Source organism: Ischnura elegans, chromosome 2 (assembly GCF_921293095.1).
Source record: "Ischnura elegans chromosome 2, ioIscEleg1.1, whole genome shotgun sequence".
Classification (NCBI taxonomy): Eukaryota; Metazoa; Arthropoda; class Insecta; order Odonata; family Coenagrionidae; genus Ischnura; species Ischnura elegans.
In genome coordinates, this window is record NC_060247.1 from 33,759,265 (window position 1) to 33,782,936 (window position 23,672).

The 23,672-nt window shown below is 38.7% G+C and overlaps 1 protein-coding gene across 1 annotated transcript in view; it reads left to right on the forward strand.

The window, feature by feature from the left end:
- The window catches only part of LOC124153577 (ABC transporter G family member 23-like), an 86,503-nt gene that overhangs the window by 48,740 nt on the left and 14,091 nt on the right, over positions 1–23,672 (forward strand). The window contains exon 3 of the mRNA XM_046526840.1: positions 23,494–23,653. Within this exon, the coding sequence (XP_046382796.1) occupies positions 23,494–23,653 (160 nt within the window). The remainder of the gene's footprint in view (positions 1–23,493; positions 23,654–23,672) is intronic.

The following is a 23,672-nucleotide window of genomic DNA, read 5'->3' on the forward strand; positions in this document are numbered from 1 at the left end:
CGGAGCCTTTTCAAGCAACAAGTAAGGCCTATCATCTTCCCACTCCTACTGAAATGTACAAGATATTTTCGCGATGTAGAAAAATAACAGGGATATAATAGCATCCTCGGATTCTAGCTTCCCTTAATTTTATTTGTGCGAAAGTATTTTCTCTTAATTTTGTACGAAATATTAATATTTAATGTAATCTTACTATGCCCTTGACAGATCAGTATTCCCCCCGGGAAATTCTCGCCTACATTTCATAATCCTTCCCTTAAAGAATTATTACATCCCTCTTAACCAATCCGCCCAGGTACTCTGTACTATATTGCCTATTCATATTTGACGCATCACCCATATGTTTTTCCTTTTTTACTGAGGCAAAAATGAGAAATCCACTCTTTGAGAAAGTGAAAGTTTTCTTGGGGCATTAGTAATGGCGCGACTCCTTCCGCGGATACATTAATGTTTCGAAGGTCTTCAGGTGAACAGGAGATAGAGAGGGAGAGCTCTCGTATAGCGATTCCACCTGCTAAACAGCTCTTCGCATGCGTGCTGAAGTTGCACACGACGGCGATAAGATAAAATTGAAGTTGGCAGTGAGGCATTTCCTGCTTTCCGTTGAATGGGCAATCAGGTCATTTGAAGATACATTCGCGATTAGAATTAAGTTCTGTTGTTCAAAATAACCGGGCGACGAAAATTCGCATGTGCACAGGATGTGTGCGCAGCCTTGCCACCAAACCAAAAACTATTCTACGCCGCCGGGGCGCCGACGCCGAGTCTGCTGAACATAAGATGGTGAATCTCCACGAACACACCCAGTAGTGAGATGTATACTAATTAAACAGGTTGGAGAAAAAGTATATCAAGAAATTCTAACTCTGGATAGGTGATGCCAGCAGGAATCAAAATTACTGACGATGCTCAGGTCGAAAACGCACCATTTTTAAACTACAGAAACTTTGAGCTAAGCGCTCCCATTGGTCGCGAGTTTGCCCTGTTGCCGGAGGATCTGAACAAAGGCAAATGCAGGCAAAGCATTCGAAGTCATGAATTGTCCAGAGCATACGGCAACAGGGCAAATTCGCGGCCAATCGGAACGCTTGGTTCAAAGTTTCTGTAGTTTAAAAATGGTACGTTTTCGACCTAAACATCATTGGTAGTTTTGGCTCCTGCTGGCATCAACTATCCAGGGCTAAAACTTCGTAACACATTTTTCCTCCATCTTGTATAATTTTAGTTTCACACTTATTCATTCTCGGATCTCAAATTTTGATTGTTAGTGAATGATACCAAATTTCAAGCTCAAGAATTTTGCTTCTTATTGTGTAGATTTCTCAGCATCTGAAAATTTTAAATTGTGTTTCCATGGATAAGACCTATTGTCTTGAAGATTGAAGGAAATACCAGTACTAATGTCCTCATATTCATACCATTGCATTAATAAAATATCATATCATGCTTTGCACTAATGAAAAAGTGCTGCTATGGCAGTAAAATTTTGCTAAAACATATTTTTTGGATTGCATGTCGCTGTATTAAGTACATATCCCATTTTCCTTTATTACTTTCTCCGTATTTATTTTCTAATATTCGATGAGTCACTATCTATCATATCTTGTGTAAGCAACGAAATCCTTTGAAAATAAAATAAGCAATGCTACCAAAAGATGTCCACACCTAAGACAAATTACTGATACAGCAATAGGACTAGGCAATTACTTCAAGCAACCCTCAGCAGACGAGAAGTTACAATCTTCAACAGCAAGAACGGAGGCCTCAGCAGCGGTTATTCATATTTTATAGTCATTAATTATGAGTTAAATTATTATTTTAAGTCGGAAAATAGTTTTGTATATAGATTATTTTTATAAATCCAAGTTTTCGCAGAATTTTCCAAAAATGCATCATTGCTACTGAGCTACTGAGCAGTGCTACTGAGCGCCTTTTACGAACATAACTAGAAAGCCTTCCCAAATTATGAAACTCGGGGGGTTCTTCCTGCACGTTAGCTCTTACCTTCCTATGCGAGAGCTTAATTTGCGAATTTTAGCAGAATCCCGGCGATTGGTCCAAAAAATAAGAGAAAATCATGAATATATTCGTGTAATGTAGATTCTCCTATTCATACAATTGTTCCAAGTTGAAACAAAAGGGAAGGGGATGCCAGGGTTGTCTACGAAGGTCCACGTTGGGAAGTGGGAGGGTTGGAGGAATGTCTACGCAGATAATTGCCGACACGACCCCGTAGGAGTGGCATAGCTATGACATTACAAAGTAGTTTTTTTATTTACTTAAGTTTTTTGCCGTTATTCTTCAGCCTCAAATTACAGATTGTCAGTTGCAATCAACCAATAACCCATTTCATAGCTTTATCCGCAAAAAAGAAAAGTGTACGTGGACAACAAGGTGAGACGGATTATGGATGAAGTCAACAAGTATCTAAGATGAGGTGGGGATATTTTTCTATTTTTGTACGCACTGATTACTGACAAACTCATATTATTCCCCCGATTTGATGACTAGGGAGAAATAGCCAATTAGTCTGTTTGGGCCAATGATGCATGGAATGGAATTGAGTCAAGAATCCCAGCTTTCTGTCACCGATAAATAACAAAATTTTATGCGAGAAGTGGTTCACAATCGTATATTTGAAGATGAAAATCTGCATAAATTCATATAAATAAAACGAGAACCAATTATGGTTTCTTGGTAGGAAAGTCCTGTGGTCCTGCATGAGTATTCAGTAAGTCAGTCTTTTCTCCTAATCCCCTCAGTACTACATTTTTTTCTTTTGCTTTGCAGTACTTTCGACAATTCCGCACGAAAATATGACCTATGATAACAATTTTTCGAAAGCTGTTATCCCCTTTGACATTAGCTAAAGTTTCAATTGATTACAGACCTCACCCATAAAGGCAATGTACATTCTTTTACAAGCGGTGCTCCTCCATTACTACACGGCGAAATAAATACTTTTTATAGTGATAACATTATTAATCAGCGACCCGTGAGCGCTATTCTTACTAAAGCGTCATAGCTTATGTCCATTACGCTTTATTTCCCGATACAATGCTTTTAGAATATCATCAATTGATCACGTGAGAATATGCGGAGGGGTAAAAGAACACAGGTTAATTCTTAATACAATCCCGCAGAGGCTCAACTTATACGGCTCTACAAGAGCACCGTCCTTCTCTGTCATCTTTTGAATATTCGCAAGAGACTAAAAAATGGATACTGAATGAAAAAAGAGAACCAAAAGGCAATGCTTTCTTCCCGAAGCTCAATCTTATGCAATTTTTTTTTGTCGCCACAGTCACAGTGGAAGGTGAAGATTTCAATAAAACTTGCATGTGTCGATCACTGGTGAAAACAATCTCCATGACGGTCAAAATGAAAACGTAAGAGTCAGTACAATAATTCAAAATCAAAATTGAAGACTATTTCCAACGACGTTCTCAGCAATTGATGGCATCATATGCCGCGTTGGCATGTAAGCCGTCGTACTCACTGGAATAGCGACCACGCACGTATAATCGTTATTACACTGAGTCACTCTCAAGTACCTTAAACCCTACCTTACTGTGTCACATAATAATATTATAATCCACCGGCTTAGAAGTAGTTCTCTATCAACGAAAATTTGCTCGTAAAGTTTGTATAATGTTATTTTTTTCATATTTGCAGCACTTTTCAGCTGGTTTAATTACCTACTGTAACAACTACACGACTAACTGTTCAACCCGCCAATACAGCTCATTGACTCACTGGGTACCTATAGTGTTTTGTTTTTAACGATAAAGACGAATAATCTCTCACTTTAATACAACCGGTTGGCCAACCATTATTAAACTAATATAATAAATATAATATACGCCAAAAATATAACTCATCCATGCCATGTATGCCATAGTCAGCAATGAGAAAATTCAAAAGCCACCTTAAATATTCTCGGTAATACTCTTTGAACGGCATTGTGTAAGTATTATTCAGGCGATAAATATTGGCAAATTCACTGGATTAAGTATTTATTTGTCAAATTACTTCTCTAATGACGAAATTATTTGGGACAAAAAATTATCATAAAAAGTATTCTTTCAAAATATCACGTGTCACCGCCTTTAAGCTTCACACTTTTCAAAGGAGTTAGCCTTCGAGAGTTTTTCATCAAAGAGTGAGTGGCTGAATTAACAAGAAAAGAAAATGAATCGTTACTCACTCTTGAGTGGTCGTTTTTCCTGGCGTAATGCTTGTGCTCAACATGAAATTATCACAAAATTTGTAGAGTAGATGAGATTTTTTTCAACATTTGACTGTGTGTAAATTTTTCATTTTCCCCTTGGTACTGTCTCATAGGCAATTTTTTTAGAGTCTCGGGCAATTTTCAAAAAAGGTCTGCTATGTACCCCCTTAAATTTCTAGATGAAAACGTACGTAATAAATGAATTATTCGTCGAGAAAAAAATACGACCGAACGAAAAAAAGTTATGCTTCCTCATACTATAGACATTTTGAGTAGCAGAAGACACTTCAACGTACGTTAGCAAGTTGTTTCCTTCGACACCATCCACTACTGAACAAAACCACGTGGATAAAAAATCGCTAATTTCGCTAACAACTATGCCTTTTAGGAAAATTGAGAAAATTGAACCTGAACTTCAAAAAACCAAGTCATTTTAGGCGTGCAGCTAATAACGCACGAATTAAATCGTGATAAGAAAGACAATGGTGCAAGTAACGCAGTCTTTTTTTTCGGTTTGCATTAATAGTTCCCTGCCGAACCGCGTAAGAGATTCCCTGGCGGGGAGAAGAGAAAAATAAATAAAATCAAGAACGTAAATTTGGGCTTTCACTGGTTTGTTACGCAATCTGCATGCGTAACCTATGGGAGAGTAAAGCCCCGCGGAGAGAACCACTTTCGGTGCTCGCTCTGGTGATCGGCGAGAAAAGTTGCCCAGCCCCAACTCCCAACTCACCTCCCTCCCCTACTTGCTGGAGCCCTTGAACTTGAAAAAAAACCGCCGCGGCGGAGAGTAGAAGTGGGCCAAAGACGCCCGGCTTTCCTTTTTCCTCTCCAGCGGTCGTAAAAATCACGGTTCTCCATTCATTTTGACCGCAAGGGCTTTGCGGAACACGCCTCTTATTCGGTGAACATCATAAGTTGATTTTTTTATTTTTTTATTAATTTTTTCATGATTTGATCCATAGGTGGATTTTAACAATTTAGCGGATAAAATGATTTTTGTCCCGAAAATCGTGTTGAGTTAACGATTAATGAAAAAATTAATAATCCACAAGGATTGCCTGAGCTTGCCTCATCTTCAGATGATCAAAATAACAGTGATAAGAAAAAAACATAACAATCAAAGCAAGTTCGATAAAAATTTTGGGAATTATACAATGGTGCAGGGAATTATAACGCCTCTCTATATAAAATTATTTGGGAAAAGATAGTAGAAATCGTTGGCACTAAAATTGCCATTGATTTTTGTCCTGTATATCACATTAAATTTAAATATAAGCTATTATCCTATAGTGGCATTATTGTATAATTACGTCAAAATCATTGGCAATTACAGTGCCAAGGATTCTTATTGTATTTTCCCAAAACATTTTTTTACATTGCATGGATTGAGACAAACTTCGTATTTACCGATCTAAAAGGACTTATGTAAAGTATGCTGGAATATTGGATCAAAAATGTTTACATTAATTCATTACTCACAAAAAAACCAAATCGAAGTGGAACTAATAAAAATCACCTAACTGTTAAATGAAAAGCACTTTTCTTTAACCCATTGCTAATAAAGAAGATAAAAATGAAATAAAAGTGGGACGAATACCACTGACCATAAGGTACCTTTGCCAAATCAAACCCTTTCTCTAATTAAAAGTCTTTACGCAAGACTCGAATTGACACAACTCCTCAAGAGGGAAGTACGTAGGGACGACAGCGTGAATATTATGCCTAATCAAAAGCCCAATAAATTGTTACCACGGCTTCACGATCATTTTGATGATGAAGATCATTTTTGTAGAAAACATGAATATTTCCCTTTCCCACACATTCCGCGCATGAATTGAGTATGAGCTTTTTTGGCAAATAAGTGGGTGTTAAAAATATATAAATTAGTTAAAGTCGCAAACTGCTTGAGTTGAGAAATAATTTCACAAGAAATCATTCGACTGCTCATTTACTCAAACCAGAGTTATAACAGTTTTCTGGAAGAAGCGAGGCAATTTATTTTCCCTAGCATTCAGAAGAGAAGAGGAAGTCGCCGGAGGAGATAATCTGGAGGTATATCTAGAGGTTAGAGCAATTAGCGAGTGCAGACACAATGTCGACATTTTTCCAGATGGTACAGTGTCGATATAACTGGAGAGAAGGAGGCACGAGGAAGTTCAGTCGCTAGGATCATAGAAATAGAGCTATATATTTATATTATAAACCTAACTCAATGGTAGTATTGGGGCAAAGCTTATACCAGAAAGGTTTATTTAGGAATATTAACTGTATCTTGTTGTTATTTTGGAGATAGGCCACTTTTTTCATAACACTATTCTTCTGGCCAACGTTTCGCAACATTCATTCTTGCACCTCTAGGGCATAAGATTAAAAGATAATACACACTAATGAAAGTATTATAATCTTTTACCAAACTTAAACTTAAAATAATGATTTTGGTGAGGGATTCGAAAACTTTAAGCAATAAGTGTTGCATTAAAAAAGTTTATTATGGCTTCGAGGTAGAAAAATAAATGTTTCAAAATATCAGAGGGTACTTTAAAGAGAGCAAACTACCTCTATAATAACAACTAATATATTTTGATAGAGTTCAGTAAATATTCATCATTAACTGTATATTACAAAAATTTCGGGGATGAAGGGGTTTGAAATCCTGTCCTCAACCTATATAGTAATATGTATGTATAGTAGTAGTAAAAGTGCGATAAGCACTGATGTTAGCTCACCGTTTAGGATGTCAAATTTCAGTACCGGAAATACCTATTATCGGGTTTCCATCTCTAGATGAGTTGCTTAGCGGGGGAAATTGAGGGTAGGAAGAAACGGTTAGCAGGAGGGGAAAGACTTTCGCTGCCGAAAGATGATTTAAAATAAAAAATTGACTTTGTTTCAAATGCTCAGATTTGGAGAGGACCAAGTCAATATTACATTTTTCATTGCGCACTCGAGTCGTAAACTCTCCTTCTGGTTCATTTCTTGTAAAAGTATTCGGTAAGAAAATTATATCATTTTTAATACCTTTAAGTTCATATACCACCGCCCGAAGAGAAGACTTTTTTTGAAAATTCTTTTGAATTCTAACCGCAAGTTTTATTTTATGCATTCTGCCCACTTGGCCAGTCTACGGCTTTTTGCACGACATGGAATGAAATTTACCGTCTACGCGTGATGGGTTCTGCCACAACGTTCACAACTAGGCTCGTAGGATTTTTGAGCACTGTAGGTATTTTTTAGACTAGAGGGTAGGTCATCTAGCGGGGTTATCAAAGATTTAATTGAACGTAGCCTCCGAGGAAATCCGCAATGCGAAATAAACAAGAAAGTAAGCTTAGAAGCGTTAACGCCGGACAATAGCGTCATTATTCCCAAAACGCGTGCTCCAGGGAAAGAAAAAATATCAAATATTATTAGTACTGCCAATAAAATTCTCCCGCTGAGTATACAAAAGCCTAGAAAAGAACCAACCGAAACTCTAACTACAAAATATGACATTAACCTTGTTGTAGTTAATTGCCGTAGCGTAAAAAACAAGCGCGCCGAAATCGAGCATATTTTTCAGGACGCAGACGTGGTCATGGGGACAGAGAGCTGGCTTACGGAAGATATAAGCGACAGCGAAGTTTTTCCTCCAGAATATAAAATTTACAGATGCGATCGACGCAATAGAACAGGTGGCGGAGTTTTTATTGCCGTTAAATCCCATTTACAAAGCGCCGCTCACGAAATAATTGACAACGAAATTGAAAGCGTATGGTGTACAATTAAACAACGAAACAAAAGGAGTATTCATGTTTGCTCTTTTTATAGACCGCCGAACTCCGAAGTCGATATTATGTACGTTCTAGAAAATCAAATATCCGCACTTACTAAGAGAGACAGTAAAGGTGTAATAGTAATCGGGGGAGATTTTAATCTTCCATCCATAAACTGGGATACTTACACTGTAAAACCGAATTCAAGGAATAAAGAAATCAGCGAGGTATTACTCAACATACTTGCAAATCACTCTCTCGCCCAAGTAGTTGACAAACCTACGAGAGGAAACAAGCTATTAGACCTTTTAGCAGTAAGCGATCCTAAGTTGATAAAACAAGTCGATATTATTGACGGTATAAGCGACCACAGAGTAATATTTGCAACGTTAAAAGTTGATGTGGTGTCAGCCGTAAAACCAAAACGCAATATTTACCTATTCGATAAATGTAACTTCACTAAATTTGGCGAGATGCTTAATGACTCCTACAAAAAATTCGTTGTTACATCAAAGGACCAAAGCACAGATGAAATATGGACACGTTTCTTAGAAATTCTGCGCCAAGGAATCAATGAACATATTCCGCAAAAACTGAAATGTGATAATAAGGAACCTCGCTGGTACAACAACGATGTCAGAAGAGAACTTAGGAAACAGAGAAAACTATACAACTTGTACAGAAAGTCCATCACGTCTCGTAATAAATCGAAGGAACTTGAAGCTAAAGAAAGTTACGCTGCTCAACGCTCAATAACCAAGAAATCAATGCGAACTGCAATGCGAAAATTTAAGAAAAAAGTACTTGGTGAATTACTCGAAGAAAATCCGAAATCCTTTTGGTCGTACGCGAGAGAGCTTCAGGGAAAACATTCAACCGTAGATTCGTTATTTGATAAAGATGGTAAACTTGTCACCGAAAATATAGACAAAGCTAACACTTTAAATGCCCACTTCGAAAGTGTATACACTACTGACGATACTCAATTCAATTTAGACATCCCATATACTGAGGATTTGATGGAAGAAATATCTATAAAACGTGATGGGATAACTAAACAACTACAATCGATTAAGAATAGTAAATCTCCGGGTCCGGAGGGAATACCCGCGCGTGTCCTCAAAGAGTTAGCTCCACAGATCGCGCCTTACTTAGAGATCATATTCAAGAAGTCACTCTCCGAAGGGAAGTTACCGCCCGACTGGAAAATTGCAAGTGTTACACCCATTTTCAAAAAGGGAAACAGAAATGACCCAGGCAACTACCGTCCAATTTCCCTAACATCAATTATAGGCAAGATACTTGAACATATCGTTGTTAGTAATATCATGACTTTCTTGGACAGACGTAACTTCCTCCATGACTGTCAGCACGGATTCCGAAAAAATAGATCCTGCGAAACACAGCTCGCGCTCTTTCTTCACGACGTTATAAAATCTGGTGAATCGAAAAGACAAGTTGACGCACTATTTCTAGATTTTAAGAAAGCTTTCGACACTGTACCTCACAACAAACTTTTATACAAATTACAGTCATGCGGATTAAACGAAACAGTTGTAAACTGGATACGCGACTTCCTCAGAGATCGTAAACAAAAAGTAGTTCTTGACGGAATTAGCTCTGATGTTGTAAAAGTTACATCAGGTGTTCCACAAGGAAGCGTAATCGGCCCCCTGTTGTTCATTATATACATTAACGATCTCTGCTCCCGCATTAGCAGTAAAATACGTTTATTTGCTGACGACGCTGTCATCTACCGCGAAATTAGTGATCACTCTGACTATGAAAATCTATCATCGGACTTAAACAACGTTCATTTGTGGAGTCAAGAGTGGGGACTCGAACTTAATCTGAGCAAATGCATGGCGGTACATTTTTTGCGGAATTCGTCCAACACTAACAATGTTTATGCAGTGGATGGCATTAACATAAAGGCAACAGACGAAGTGAAGTACCTGGGAGTTACGATAACCTCGAACCTCACGTGGGGAACTCATATAAAGAATATTTGCGGCATAGCCCTGAAGAAATTAGGATTCGTCAAGCGTATTGTGGGAAGATTTTCGGATGAGAAAGTAAAAGAAAGGTGCTATTTCGCTCTCGTCCGACCGCACCTTGAATATGCAGCGAGTGTATGGGATCCAGTGCAGAAAGACTTAATCCGCGAGCTGAATAAGATACAAAGGAAGACTGCGCGTTTCGTCAAAAACCGCTACGGGCGTACAGACAGTGTTACCCAGATGTTAAGCGAATTAGGCTGGGAGCCGTTGGAGACTCGGAGGCTGCGCGCTAGGCTTAGATTGCTTGAGCAATTGAGAATGGATATATTTAAGAGCGACACAGAGAACATAATCTTAGAGCCACACTATATTTCCAGGTCCGACAGAAGCGATAAATTAAGAGAGATTTTTAGCCGAACGGATAGATATAAGAATTCGTTTTTCCCCCGAACAATAAAGGACTTTAATAAACGCTTGTCCCAACCTCGTTAGAGCACTTCTTCTTTTTTTTTTTTTTAATAGCTGTAAACGGCTGGTGTCCTAACACCCCCTGCCACACGCCTTTTAGGCGGCTTGCGGGGTATTATGTAGATGTAGATGTAGATGAACTATAGGAGACGGATTCCTTGTTTCGACCTAAAAGTTGAATTTCCTCCACAAATTATGCAATCGTGATCTCGCTCCTCCACTTTCTTCTCCGTCGTACCGAAATTTGGCTGCAAAGGATATAGAAATAAAAATTTCGTCGCTCCGCTCATTCCATTTCCGGGGATACTTTGGTCAATTAATCATAATTTGAAAAATATTAGGATAAATTCGTAGGTGCTTCATTAACTTCGCCCTCAAAATAGTGAATCAAAGTATCAAAGGAACTTTTATTTTCCATTTTATTTTACCACCCTCACGACTTCATCTTTTGATTACAATTCATCGTAATTTTTCCCCTTTCCAGGCGCTTAGTTTTCTCCATATAAAATACTCTAATAAATATTTTTCCGTATTACTGGGACACACTTTTGTAAATTAAAACAACCCATAGATTCTCTGTAGCAGTATGTCATGGACATGTACAAATATATTTTCAATAGTCTACAAAATATGGAAATAAGCCACTAATACTCGTAGTTGTCATAACCTTCTCACTATAAAGTTAAGAATAAATCTCGACAAGCCAGCCATGTGGCTCATTAGCTTGTATAAGTGTATTTTAACTCTTTTCCTGTTTCATGAGTTTGAAGGCATGTTTATTTCGCAATTCCGTGGTCAATAATGCTGTGCGAATATAATATATCATAGGCTATCGTTTAACAAAGCCGCAGGCCACATCTCTCGATAGAAACTATATATCATCGCCCATCCGTTTATTATTGTCCTTCAAGTAATTTTTGCTTTTCCTTCATGAATTATGCCTCAGTTTCATCTCTTCATTACCTACGCAGCATAGCGTCTCTAGATATCCAAATGTGGTCACTTCGCTTTCTTTCGCTTCTTCTTCGCAATAAGCGGACCACGGTTTCCGGCATTCGATGAAGTCGAACACCAATGTGCAATTGCGAAGTGTCTCTAGAAGTGAATCTATTCGCCCCGATGAAAATTCCCTCTCTGCACTGCTCTCTGTAAACTGAAGAGAAATTGTCGAGTTTCTACGTGAGCCAGCAAACATTTGGTGATGGTTCATAAGAAGAAGGGGTACATTTCTGTGGGGTTCATAATTGCTGGGGGCGCACTCAAGACTCGAAAGCCCAAAAATTCACGGGGATCCCAAATAAAGTTGATCCCAACATCCCAATCCACGGCCCCTGCTCGCTGCGGCCATTATCCTATCACCCCCTCAAAAGGTCTTCCCTCCCTCAATAAATAACCTCTTATTCCACGCACAGCCATTTTATTCCCTACAGAGTAATTATGAAACATGAAATCATATGTATAGTGTGCTACTGAGAGTTACAGTATCTAACTATATACTACAACCGAATTGTAAAAAAGAGGCCAACTATAATTTCTAATGAATTACTAGTGAAATATTCTCAGTAAGCCCTTTTTTCCAATTGAAATATATACCTACTCCTAAATTGTAAAAGACATTATTGCTTTATAAGGTAATTATCCCATTGAATTATTCTCCGTTAACAAATTAAAAACGCATTATTAACCCATTTTTAGCCTACGTCCATAAGCAGTCATCTCAAAAGATGGCAATCTTTTGTCACTTGCAATTCGTTTCTTCTGTTATTCGTTTCTTATGTTTTTCTTTTCTTCTATTATTTTAACCGACATGATGTTTTACGCAAAATCTCTTGATCGCCGTTAGCAATATTGGTAGTACCAAGTTTTATTATTCCGTTGTTTTATTATTGATGTTTATTACAATAAATAAACATTAATTAAAGAGGTATGAGGGCTTAAAAACACATGCGATTTCACTTGGGAGCATAAAACGACCCAAAGATCCAGTTTAGAATAAATAGAGTTCGTAAATATTTTACTTTATTGTGCGGGTGACGTCCAAATGCAAAGTTTATAAACAAGGTTTCTAAATTTTTATCCGCAGGTGCTTCGTCTCAAACAGGTTTATGACACGCAAAATCGATACGCTATCTCCAACTAAAGCCAATTATCTCGGGCTAAAACTGAATTTAATCTTAGATATCCATCATCGTTTCAGAATAATTCGTCTTCATTTTCTGTCGCATATCCATTGAAACTGTGTTGTCGCAGTGACATTAGTTTCATCGGAAGGTTCCCGTAAGAAGGAAAAGTTATATCTTCGCATAAAATTACGCGCCCATATAAAAATTCAAGCTCTGATTTCATACGGCTGTACACGCTACTCCAACGTGAGTATATAAAACTTCAAGGCCAATTGTTACCTGGGGACGCATACAACAGTTGTCCCAAACGCCAACGTGGAATAATATACGTCCTGAGGTCGCGGAAACTGGCTAGCCAAAAAGATACCGAGTCGCACTAGGAAGAGGTAGAACAGCGGTGACCCTGGTGCTCTCAACGGGGAAAGGTCATTGAGGGAGGACGTGGCGAATTCTAAAAAAAAAAGTGGCAGAAGGCCTGGTGTGGAAGAAGAAAGAGCTAGCGATAAAAATCTTCTGATAAAATCACATGCCCTGACCCGGGTTTCTGAGGTTGCATTGGAAGACAGAAGACTGGCCTCAGTGCCTGCGAAACAAGCCACAGTCCCGAAGGTCAGGAATAGCAACGGTCTAATGGGACAGGAACTCGGATAAACATATGCGAAGTTTTAACAGACAATGAACTCGACATTAAAAACTAAATTAACACCATAACACCTGCACCACACGTTTGTTACAACTAAAACCTATAGGCAAATTTTCAGCGCGAAATCATGACTGAATTCATAGCATTATTCATGTATTTATTCAATGAATTCTATCTACCAATTAGGCCTCAGAAAGGTGATCTCTACTTCCCCCATCTTTACGCGGCAATGCGATACAAATTTCCAGGTCTTAATATCAGTATAGGTACAGTCACTTTCAAAAGTTTTAGGACAAAGTTTGTGGCGCCACTTCTGCTTCTCAAGAAAATTTAGTTTCCCTTACTCCATTTGTTTTCCTTGCTCACGCACTGCAAATATTTCGCTTCCATGTGAAGATATATGAACAAAGAGGGAGAAGTTACTTGCTAAATTTATCGTTTTGTTTCGATCTTTGATGGATTTAATGATTAATTTCGTGTGCATACTCTATGTCCTTGCTCCGGTTTTCACTGCTGGTATGATATTATGTATCACAAAAATCTCATCGTCAGAAGCCGTGGTGGCGTAGTGGAGTTAATGCGACGTCGTCATAGTAAAGGTTGTTGGATCGATTCCCCTGCTCGGAATTAAGATTTCCACTTTTTTTTCCTTGGTAACTCCTTTTGTATTTAATAATGGGTTTCAAATAATTTAAATTCGCTGTAATCGATAAATACTTTTTTTAATGGTAAATGGTAATATACAAGTTAAGAATTGGGCAAGGCAAGGGATTGCTAGTACTCATTTTGAAAATTAGGGATTTGCAAAAGGGGTAACCGTAACCCGACGGTAAGGGGCGCATTCAAACCCAGCGTTGGTATTAACTTAGTGATTTTAGATTGGCGATGAAGGGTCATACATAGCGGTTGATTATTGCATTAATTAGTTGAGAAAGTTGTTGATTATTATTATTTTCTGCAATGAGCACCATGCTTTTTCACCCGTCCCTTGAGACGGGTGATATGTGTGCCATTATATGACGTCCAACTTGACTTACATACAGCAAATAGCCTTTATAATCATCACATAATACTTCATTTGGGTTTTGCGTAGAATGTGTTTTCCAGTTTTCAATCAATGCAAAGATCCAACTAATTTGTCAGAACGGATTCATTCAAGTAATCGGCGAGCTGTTAATGGAAACCTGTTGATGTTATACCCTATTGCGAATGCACAATCTAGAATTTTATCCAATGAATTAAGAAGAAGGCCTAAACAGCCCTAAGAAATAAAAAAAATATCTTAAGAGACCTCTACGCCATCATCAGCGCAAACCAAAGTACTTCCAATCTCCTCCCTTCCCGCCCTTCTATCACCCACAGAAAGGCGCCCAACGTGCGCAAATATTCCGATCCACCCGCCCCTCTCTCCCCCGAACTGCCCCCCTATCTTCTTCCTCCTCAACATGCAACCGCCCAAGATGCAAGTGCTGCTTCTTGTTTCGCTCCACCTCCCCACCAGTCATCAACAAATCTTCCTTTTCTCCTTTTTCCTTTAAATACTTCCTTTAATTCCATCTACCGACTATCCTACAATTTCTGCCCTGCCTACTACATTGGAGAATGCACCACGGCAGTATCCATTCGAATGAACAACCATCGCCTCTCCACCAAGTCCCTCCCATTCGTTGAACCAGTACTCCAACACAAAATAGTTCCTTCGAGCAGTGCTTTTCCCTTTCCTAAAGCGAAATACTAGCACACCTGGGTGGAAACAGCGTTCAAACCGCCAGGGCTGAACGTCGCTAATTGCTAGCCACCAGCCAATTCCTCCCGAATTCCCCCTCACCTCCACCTACCCCTTCAACCTCCCCCCCCCCTAAACTCCACAGAAGACATCAGCAATCCTGTCTCACTCATTGAGAATGGTGGGTAACCCCATAGAAACGTCTGAAAAACATTTTGTGAGTGTCCCTTTTTTAGTGCTTCTATGTTATTTATTTAATTAATCTAAGTATATTTATATTCATAAAAAAGTCGTAAATCGTGTTTGTTACACTATTTATAACTCGAGAACGGCTACATATATTTGAACGATTTTCTAGATGAATGGAAGTTTTTGGATTCGTATCAACCTCGAATAGCAGAATTAACATTTCAAAATAATATCAGTTCATGGAAGAAATTAATATGGGTGCTAGGGGACATTTTTAGGAGTTGGCAACACTTCAACAGCTCAATTTCAAGTCGGTCATTCTACTTACTAAACGATCTGTTTTGTTTTTACCAATTTAATGACTGAGCCTCAAAAAAATTGTTGACTATCGGTAAAGGCCGTGTTCATGTCGACGAATCGAGCGGATTTATTTTATATCCTCGGCATTTTTGCAATTTCGTTTCATCGAAAGATGAACTCCTCAACAAAGTGCTCTCGAACATGACTGATGAGCAAAATAATCACAAAGATCACATTTAGAATCACATTTAGAGCGAGCGAGCAATTTTGGCGGCTCAGGACGAAGATGTGGATTAAGTCACCAACTATCCATCTGCATTTTTAAACTTCTTAGATGTGACTACTGGCTTACCACCGCACAATATACAGCTGAAGGTTGACTCGGTGGTCATGAACCTTTGAAACCTAAAATATGCAATGGAACATGTTAGGTGATAAAAAACCGATAATCAATGTGATTCACGCGGTTATATTAAAAGGTAAATTCAAAGATGAGGATATTCTCATTCCAAGGATTCCCACGATCCCATCTGATATGCCCTATGAGTTCAAATAAATTCAAATTTCGGCTTCGTGTTTCATTCGCGATGATGATTAGCTAATTACTATGTCAACCGTTGAGTGTTTGTAGTCTGAATTTAGGAAATCCATGTTTTTCTCATGAACAATTATATGTGTCATGTTCAGTGTTGGTAAACTATCCGCTTCATTTGTTCGTGCGTGTAATAACAAAGCAAAAACTGTTGTATATCAGAAGGTGCTAGTGCAGAATAAACCCAAATGTGTAGTGTACACTCGGGCTCGTTTACATACGGGGCACGTTTACGGAGTGCACTTTTACCAAACCGAGTTATAAATGGCTCACCACGATTTGGGCTTTATTAACTGCTTTATAAAACCACAATGTCTAAATTTTGATAAGTTAAAACATAAAAATTAGAAAATTCACAGAAAGAAATTGGTCATGTGCGCCAAATATGGCAATCGATTGGACGCCGTCCTCAGGTGTGCGAGAATTTCGTTCGTTCTATGAGCTCCAGACTGGAGGCGGTCATAGAAAATAATGGCGGTATTACTCGCTATTAATTAGATAAAACCAACGCTTACGCCTTCCGAAGAAAAATTTGCAAGCTTTGCCATTTTTGTATCATGTTTTGATTTTTTTACTTTTATTGGTCGATAAAAGATGTTACGAAAATTTACAATTATTTTTTATACGTATGTACTGAAAAAAACACGGCAATCAAATTAACAATTTTAAAGTTATCCATAAGTTTTGGGTTCGCAAGTAATTATTTTTGATTATTTATTTAATTATTATTTTCACTTTAAGTCATTTTTCTTTGATCATTCGGGGAGTGATGATTGATATCCACAAATTTAACTTACCTGGGATTCATTTTATAATAGAATTAATATAATAGTCTTGGTAATAGAATTTACTTCATTCCTTTAGTTTTCATTTTTCAATATTTAAAGGTTTATCTGTTAAACGATTCTAAGTTAAGTTAGAAAAACTTGAAATTATTTAAGAGTTGTAGTGGGTTATTGAGCTCTACTACCCTCCAGAGCTATGTGCCTGCTACGGTAAGTGTATAGCATGAGTGGGTAATTTCACGGAGACAGATTTTCGTTTTGACAGTGCATAGGTAATTCTCTCCGAGGGCTTTTTTCAAAAATCTGGTGGTGGTGGACATTTTTCTGTTGAATGTCGTTCCCATCCTGTGTGGTGTGTGGGTAACACTGCAGGTACAAAATATCTGTCCGTCGCATGTGACGTTCAGACCCTTGGCGCCTTTCGTTAAGAACAAGAGAAAGCCGATGCCAGTTTTCTCTACTCCCTATCTTTTTTAACGTGCTCTGAACGCGCAAGTGAAGTTATTTGTCATTCGCCATAACACAGTACTTGAAAGAGGATTCAAATATTGGCGAATTCCTTATTTCCGCCATCTTTAATAATGATATATATATGCAGGGGTGCCGACTCATAAAAAAATACTCGGGAAGCCCATACCGGGGGTCTTGCCCAGGGAATTTTTATAAATAGTGGGTTTAAAAGTTTAATTTCGAAGCTCTATTTTGAATCCCTAGACTAAGGTTTGTGGTGATGAGCACTGTGCTTTATCACCCGTCTCAAGAGACGTGTGATAAAGCATGGTGCTCATTGCAGAAAATCATAATAATCAACAGCTTTCTAACCTAATTAATGCAATAATCAACCGCTATGTATGACCCTTCATCGCCAATCTAAAATCACTAAGTTAATACCAACGCTGGGTTTGAATGCGCCCCTTACCGTCGGGTTACGGTTACCCCTTTTGCAAATCCCTAATTTTCAAAATGAGTACTAGCAATCCCTTGCCTTGCCCAATTCTTAACTTGTATATTACCATTTACCATTAAAAAAAGTATTTATCGATTACAGCGAATTTAAATTATTTGAAACCCATTATTAACGCCACCACGGCTTCTGACGATGAGATTTTTGTGATACATAATATCATACCAGCAGTGAAAACCGGAGCAAGGACATAGAGTATGCACACGAAATTAATCATTAAATCCATCAAAGATCGAAACAAAACGATAAATTTAGCAAGTAACTTCTCCCTCTTTGTTCATATATCTTCACATGGAAGCGAAATATTTGCAGTGCGTGAGCAAGGAAAACAAATGGAGTAAGGGAAACTAAATTTTCTTGAGAAGCAGAAGTGGCGCCACAAACTTTGTCCTATAACTTTTGAAAGTGACTGTACATGTGCATCGATCAACCAATCGATCAATCATATATCTCTACCACATTATTGTTATTTTGTACTTGAAGGAAATTGGCATATTCTTTTGTTAATTATTTTACTGTTATTGAAATCGCATGGTGAAAGAAGCCATCGTCATCAAGTTGGAGGAGAATAGGTTGAACCGAGATAGTGGTTTTCAACTCTGCCGCACGTGGACACCAATCGTGCAGCATATGAAGAGGAAACACGAAAAAAACCACTAATCAGGTGCTACCTCGTCCGCCAGCCTCACCGATATAAGACCGTCGAAAATTTGTCAAGGCACTCATTCCCAGAGGACGACAGCGGATTAAGCCATCGAAACGTCGGCATGGAGCCAAATCTGACCCGGTTGGAAGCCCAAGTGTGTTCCATCATACCCGAGGACTATCTCTGAATACTTTATTAACAGAAAATAATGCTATTTAGATATAAAACTTAAAATAGAAGAAGATTTCCCCTGGGGAGTCCAGAGGATAAAAAGTGAGAAAAATTTGGTAGGACGTGAAATAATATTGCGAAAACAAAAGTATATAGGTAACTGATTTCGAATTAGTATGTCTCCACTGCCCCTCCACCTTGACCTCTTCACCACGATAAAACAAAGATAAAATTAATGCGTCAAAATAAGATGGATATAACAAAATATTATCACGAACTCACTACACTGATGATCGTGTAGTTATGATAATAGCACGCGACTGTTGAGACCAGTGGCGCAGCGAGAGGGGGTTTTGGGGGATAAAACTCCCCCAGAGCTCAGAATTTTTTAAAAGTTAAATCCATTTTAATGAATTGAATTGATATTACTTATAGAATTTTGTAAGGATTTATAAAATATACCTTAGAAAGCCGTAAAACTCACTAGTTATCCTATTTTTTTCTGGGGAGGGCCCCCGCACCTCCCGCTTACCCTGGCGGGTATGCCATACCCCCAGACACTCCAGTATTAGTCGCGCCTAAAACCCCTCCTAGCCTTAATTCCTAGCTGGTTGTAGCCTTAATTCCTGGTTGAGACGGTTGAGACCAATCACGGAACAGCTGCGTATTATGCTGGGTCAAGCGTAATGCGCAGCTGCTCCCGAAAGCCTTCGATACACATGAATCTCGCTGTGAAAGTTCACGTTTCAAACGCTAAGAAATCTGTTCTGTCAATGTCCATACTTTACAATGACATAAATGTGTGCTCCGAGTAGTGTCATAGCATTATCACAGAAACTAATAATCAGCACCCCATTAGCCATCTCGGTTGACCGACCCTTGAGGAAAACTGGAAACACCGTTTTTGCAATGTCAAAATATCCACAACGAATACTGCAACTGCCAATCAGTTGCAAAAGCATTACTACCCCCTCTTAATAATAGCATCAGTAATAGCTTCATAGCATCAGTAAGCAATGCAATTTGAAGGGCGATGAAATTGATAGTCCTAAAAGAAATGAATAATAAAATTTCTTTGAAGAAGATGCAAGGGCATTACCGCGCAATGACTTCTGTTATATACAACTTATGAGTCAATTATCTCGGAGACATTGAAAACCGCGGTAGGAAACAATGCACCAACGGTACCGAGCAAGGCTGACGAGCTTGTGTTTAAAGTAGGACACTCAAGACATGAAAGGTGCATTTTTACTACAGCAAGGTCAGGAACAGTGACGCATGAAGGTACAAGGTCTCTTCCGTGTACTCAAATGCTACCACGGAATATATACACCTATGCGGCTTACCACACCATGGGACGTCAAAGCATTGATTACTGGCTCCAGAATTGTAATCCCTGCCGTTGCCTATATTTTTTGGCTATTCATTTCGTTGATTTAACGCATTTTGGACAGCACTGAGGTCCAGCAATTTGATAACGGGGCCGAAATGAGGTTTTCGCGAGCGAATGATAGATTTTCTCCCCTTTCCTTTCTTTTTCCCAACCCATGTGAAAAAGAATCCCTCTCGGCATGGCCTAGAGACGGAAGTAGATTTCGAAGCACTTACACTGAAAATAATTTGTCACTTGCAACTTAATGATTGGGGAGCGTGGTAGCGTAGTGGCAAGAGCACTTGGCTCCTGGCCTAAGGATCCGAGTTCAAATGCCGGATGAAGCCTCCGGTCACCCCCAAATAAAATCCTCGAATTGCGAGGTGGCCCAGGGAAAGGAACTGACACCCCAACTCCAAATGTGTGATATTCAGACGCCTGTGGCTTTATCAGGGGTGAGATTTCTACAAACACTCTAACCAGCCTTCGGGATGTATCATAGAGTGAGTGAACCTAATCATTCCATAAATCCGGCCAGGCGCGGAACCAGGGTGGGGCAGAGGGGGCACGTGCCGTGGGCATCAAAATTTGAAAAGTTTATTTTTAAAAGTAATTCAATGTTTATAATGAAATTATTAAATAATTTATAAATTATTAAACATTAATATTAATAAAATCTCTCAATAGCAAACATTCGGCGTGTAATTTCTACTTCCGTATCTCAAAGAAATAGCTTACGGATGTATTATATTTTAGTGATGGGGGGAAGGGAGGAGAGATCAGAGGAGGGGGGCGGCAAACTGATCTTTGCCACCCCTGACAAAACTCTTAGTTCAGGCCCTGAATATGACGATATCCTATTAATTTTCGAGAGGTGTGGTGGACGTTTCCTCTTTGTTTTAGAAATCGCCCGTGGGAACTTTATTAAAGATAGAGCTTAGTGATGTCATATTCTTTGTATTTCACGTAAAATGCCAATTTTTCACCCCGAGGAAAAAAAGTTGGCGGCATATTTTTGGGAAAAAATGTCTAATTAGTTCAGAAATTTTATTATTCTTTAAAATAACTATGTTATCATAAACAATGGGAGATAATATTTTCATTTGGAATCAGAAAAACCGTCCCCATATCTACTCTGGTATCATTTTCCTCAATAACGAACTTCACTGAGATTTTGCGACTTTGATTTGGATGAGTCTGAAAGTGAAACACTACGGCACTTATCATATACACATATATGGCCACCGATTGCTAGTATAAGCGATCGGTGGCCAATTGACATTTTTGCGACACACGGCTCGTTTAAAATTTATGTTATATTACACGGCAATTTTCAGGTTGTATATAGAGTAAACCCTTGTCAATATTTCCCTTGCAACTCAATCACAATTTTTTTCCATATGAAACAAAACTGAGATAAAATTTTAGGAACAGGAAAATGTTAAATACGGTCTTCTCAATATACTCAGAAATTTTCCAGATGATGGCTCAACAATTAATTTAATAGCTAATATGTCTAAAAAAAAGTGCCAAATTGAAGATGACTGAAGAACGTTTTTTATGTTCATTTCAGTTTCATATTTGCCTCGTTATCCTTGACGAACCGCTAGGGCATACCGACATTTTATCAGATAGCGCGGCATTAAATAATGCTAATTGTAAGTTCCGCCCGCCCCTTCTCACGGTGTGTGATGTACACTGATCGGAATTCGCCTGATCATTTTCATAAGGGCGACCCATTCCGAATAGTTAGAAACGCAATTCAAAGTTGTTCTATTTGAAAGTTTGTGTTCTGACAGCTCACTCCGAGGGCTCACCTCATCGTGGCCAGGGGTGCCGACTTACAAAAAATATTGGGGGGTCCCAAACCGGGGACCTTGCCCCGGTTAATTTTATAAGTAGTGAATTTTAAGTTTTAAGCATTTTAGAAGATTCATATGATCAACATTAGAACCCTGATTACTCGAATCTCGATATCTGGACACTCCGGGGAAAATTTACAAACCTGACACATTTTTTCCTCACATCTCTAACGAATTTTTGGGGGGGCTCGGGCCCCCTCAGGCCCCATGGAGTCGGCGCTACTGATCGTGGCTGGAAAGTTTCATACACAGCAAACTTCGATCGCGTTGCCAACCACTCGGAATAAACCACCCATCAATGGTGGATTAATGGGGGGCTGCAACCCCCCGTAATTTCTGGAAAGTTTGAAAAGATGGCGATCTATAAGAAAGCTCTCCGATCAAATTTTATATTTCACCAGCTTAATATTTTAATTAAAAAATGATTGATGGATATCTAAAAGCCACTTATCTACTTACACCAGTCTTCGGGCGCATCCTTGTTGTGAGGTATTGCATACCATTAAGGCGCCACGGAAATTGATGGACGACTTTTACCCCCCCTGCCATCCATAGTGAAAATTGATCAGAATAATTCTCAGCCAAATGCCACGAAAATCTCCCGTGTCAATTCTAACTGACTGGAGATGATATTTCAGAGGTATTCCAACCTGTACATCAATGCATTCAGTGAACACCTTAGTCCTATTTTCATCTAATGAGATGTTTACTCAGGCCCGGTACTAGGGCGGGGCAGAGGGGGCATTTGCCCCGGGCGGCAGATTTCAGGGGGTGGCAAAATTTTAAAGGTTTAATAAAAAAGTTATCTCATTTTCGTAATTAAATTATTTAAGGATGATCATTAATTTATAAATCACTAAAAAATAATATAACCAAAACTTTTTAATAGCAAGCATACTATTTGTTGTTATTTCACCTACCACATTTTATAGATAGCTAAAACCTCTGAGAGCTATTTTAGGGCATTTTTTAATGAAACTCTTAAGTTTGTAAAGCATAGGTACTGAAGATTATGATGTTTTTGCTCATCAAACCTTGACAGGATGTACGAGCCAAAAACATAGGACATAGTGATGTTAGAAATGGGCATGATAAAGCTAGGAAACTTATTTGGCCAAAGTGATCCATTCCTACCTTTCCAGGAAGTGCAAAACTCCCATTCCTTAGTGCTAACTAGCTTTGGCATTCAACATTATTCATCTCGAGCAGCTTGTATGAAAAATCAATATCCGTAACTGGGCGTTTTTCTTAATTGTTTGGTATAGTGTCATAGTTAAACTAGGGGTTTATGCCAGTGGAGTAGCCACGGGGGGGTTCTCCGGGTTAAACCCCCCCTTTCAGCCTTAAAAAGAGGCTCCAAAAATGAGAAAGATGGCCTCAATGAATAAACAAATACTTAATTTTAATAAATATTCACACAAAAATACTGTTTTTGAGTCATAAAAATCATGTCTTCAACATCAAAAATCCCTTTGCCCTCGGGTGTTTACCATACACCCCAGAAGAACCCCGAAATCTCCGGTAAACTCCCCCCCCCTCCCATTTCAAAATCTTGGCTACACTACTGGTTTATGCCAATAATAATTACATATAATTAAATTTATTTATGCCCCTGATGAGGTGTTTTGTGAAGTCTAGTGGTTCATTACCTTTAATTCCCATACAGATATGGCCTCTTGGGAGCTAGTGGCTGTGGAAAGACCACACTTTTGACGTGCATTGTTGGAAGGAGGCGACTGAACACTGGAGAGATATGGGTGCTTGGCGGAAAACCAGGCAGTGAAGGAAGTGGAGTTCCGGGGAAGAGGGTTGGATACATGCCTCAGGTAATTTCATTTTTTTTGG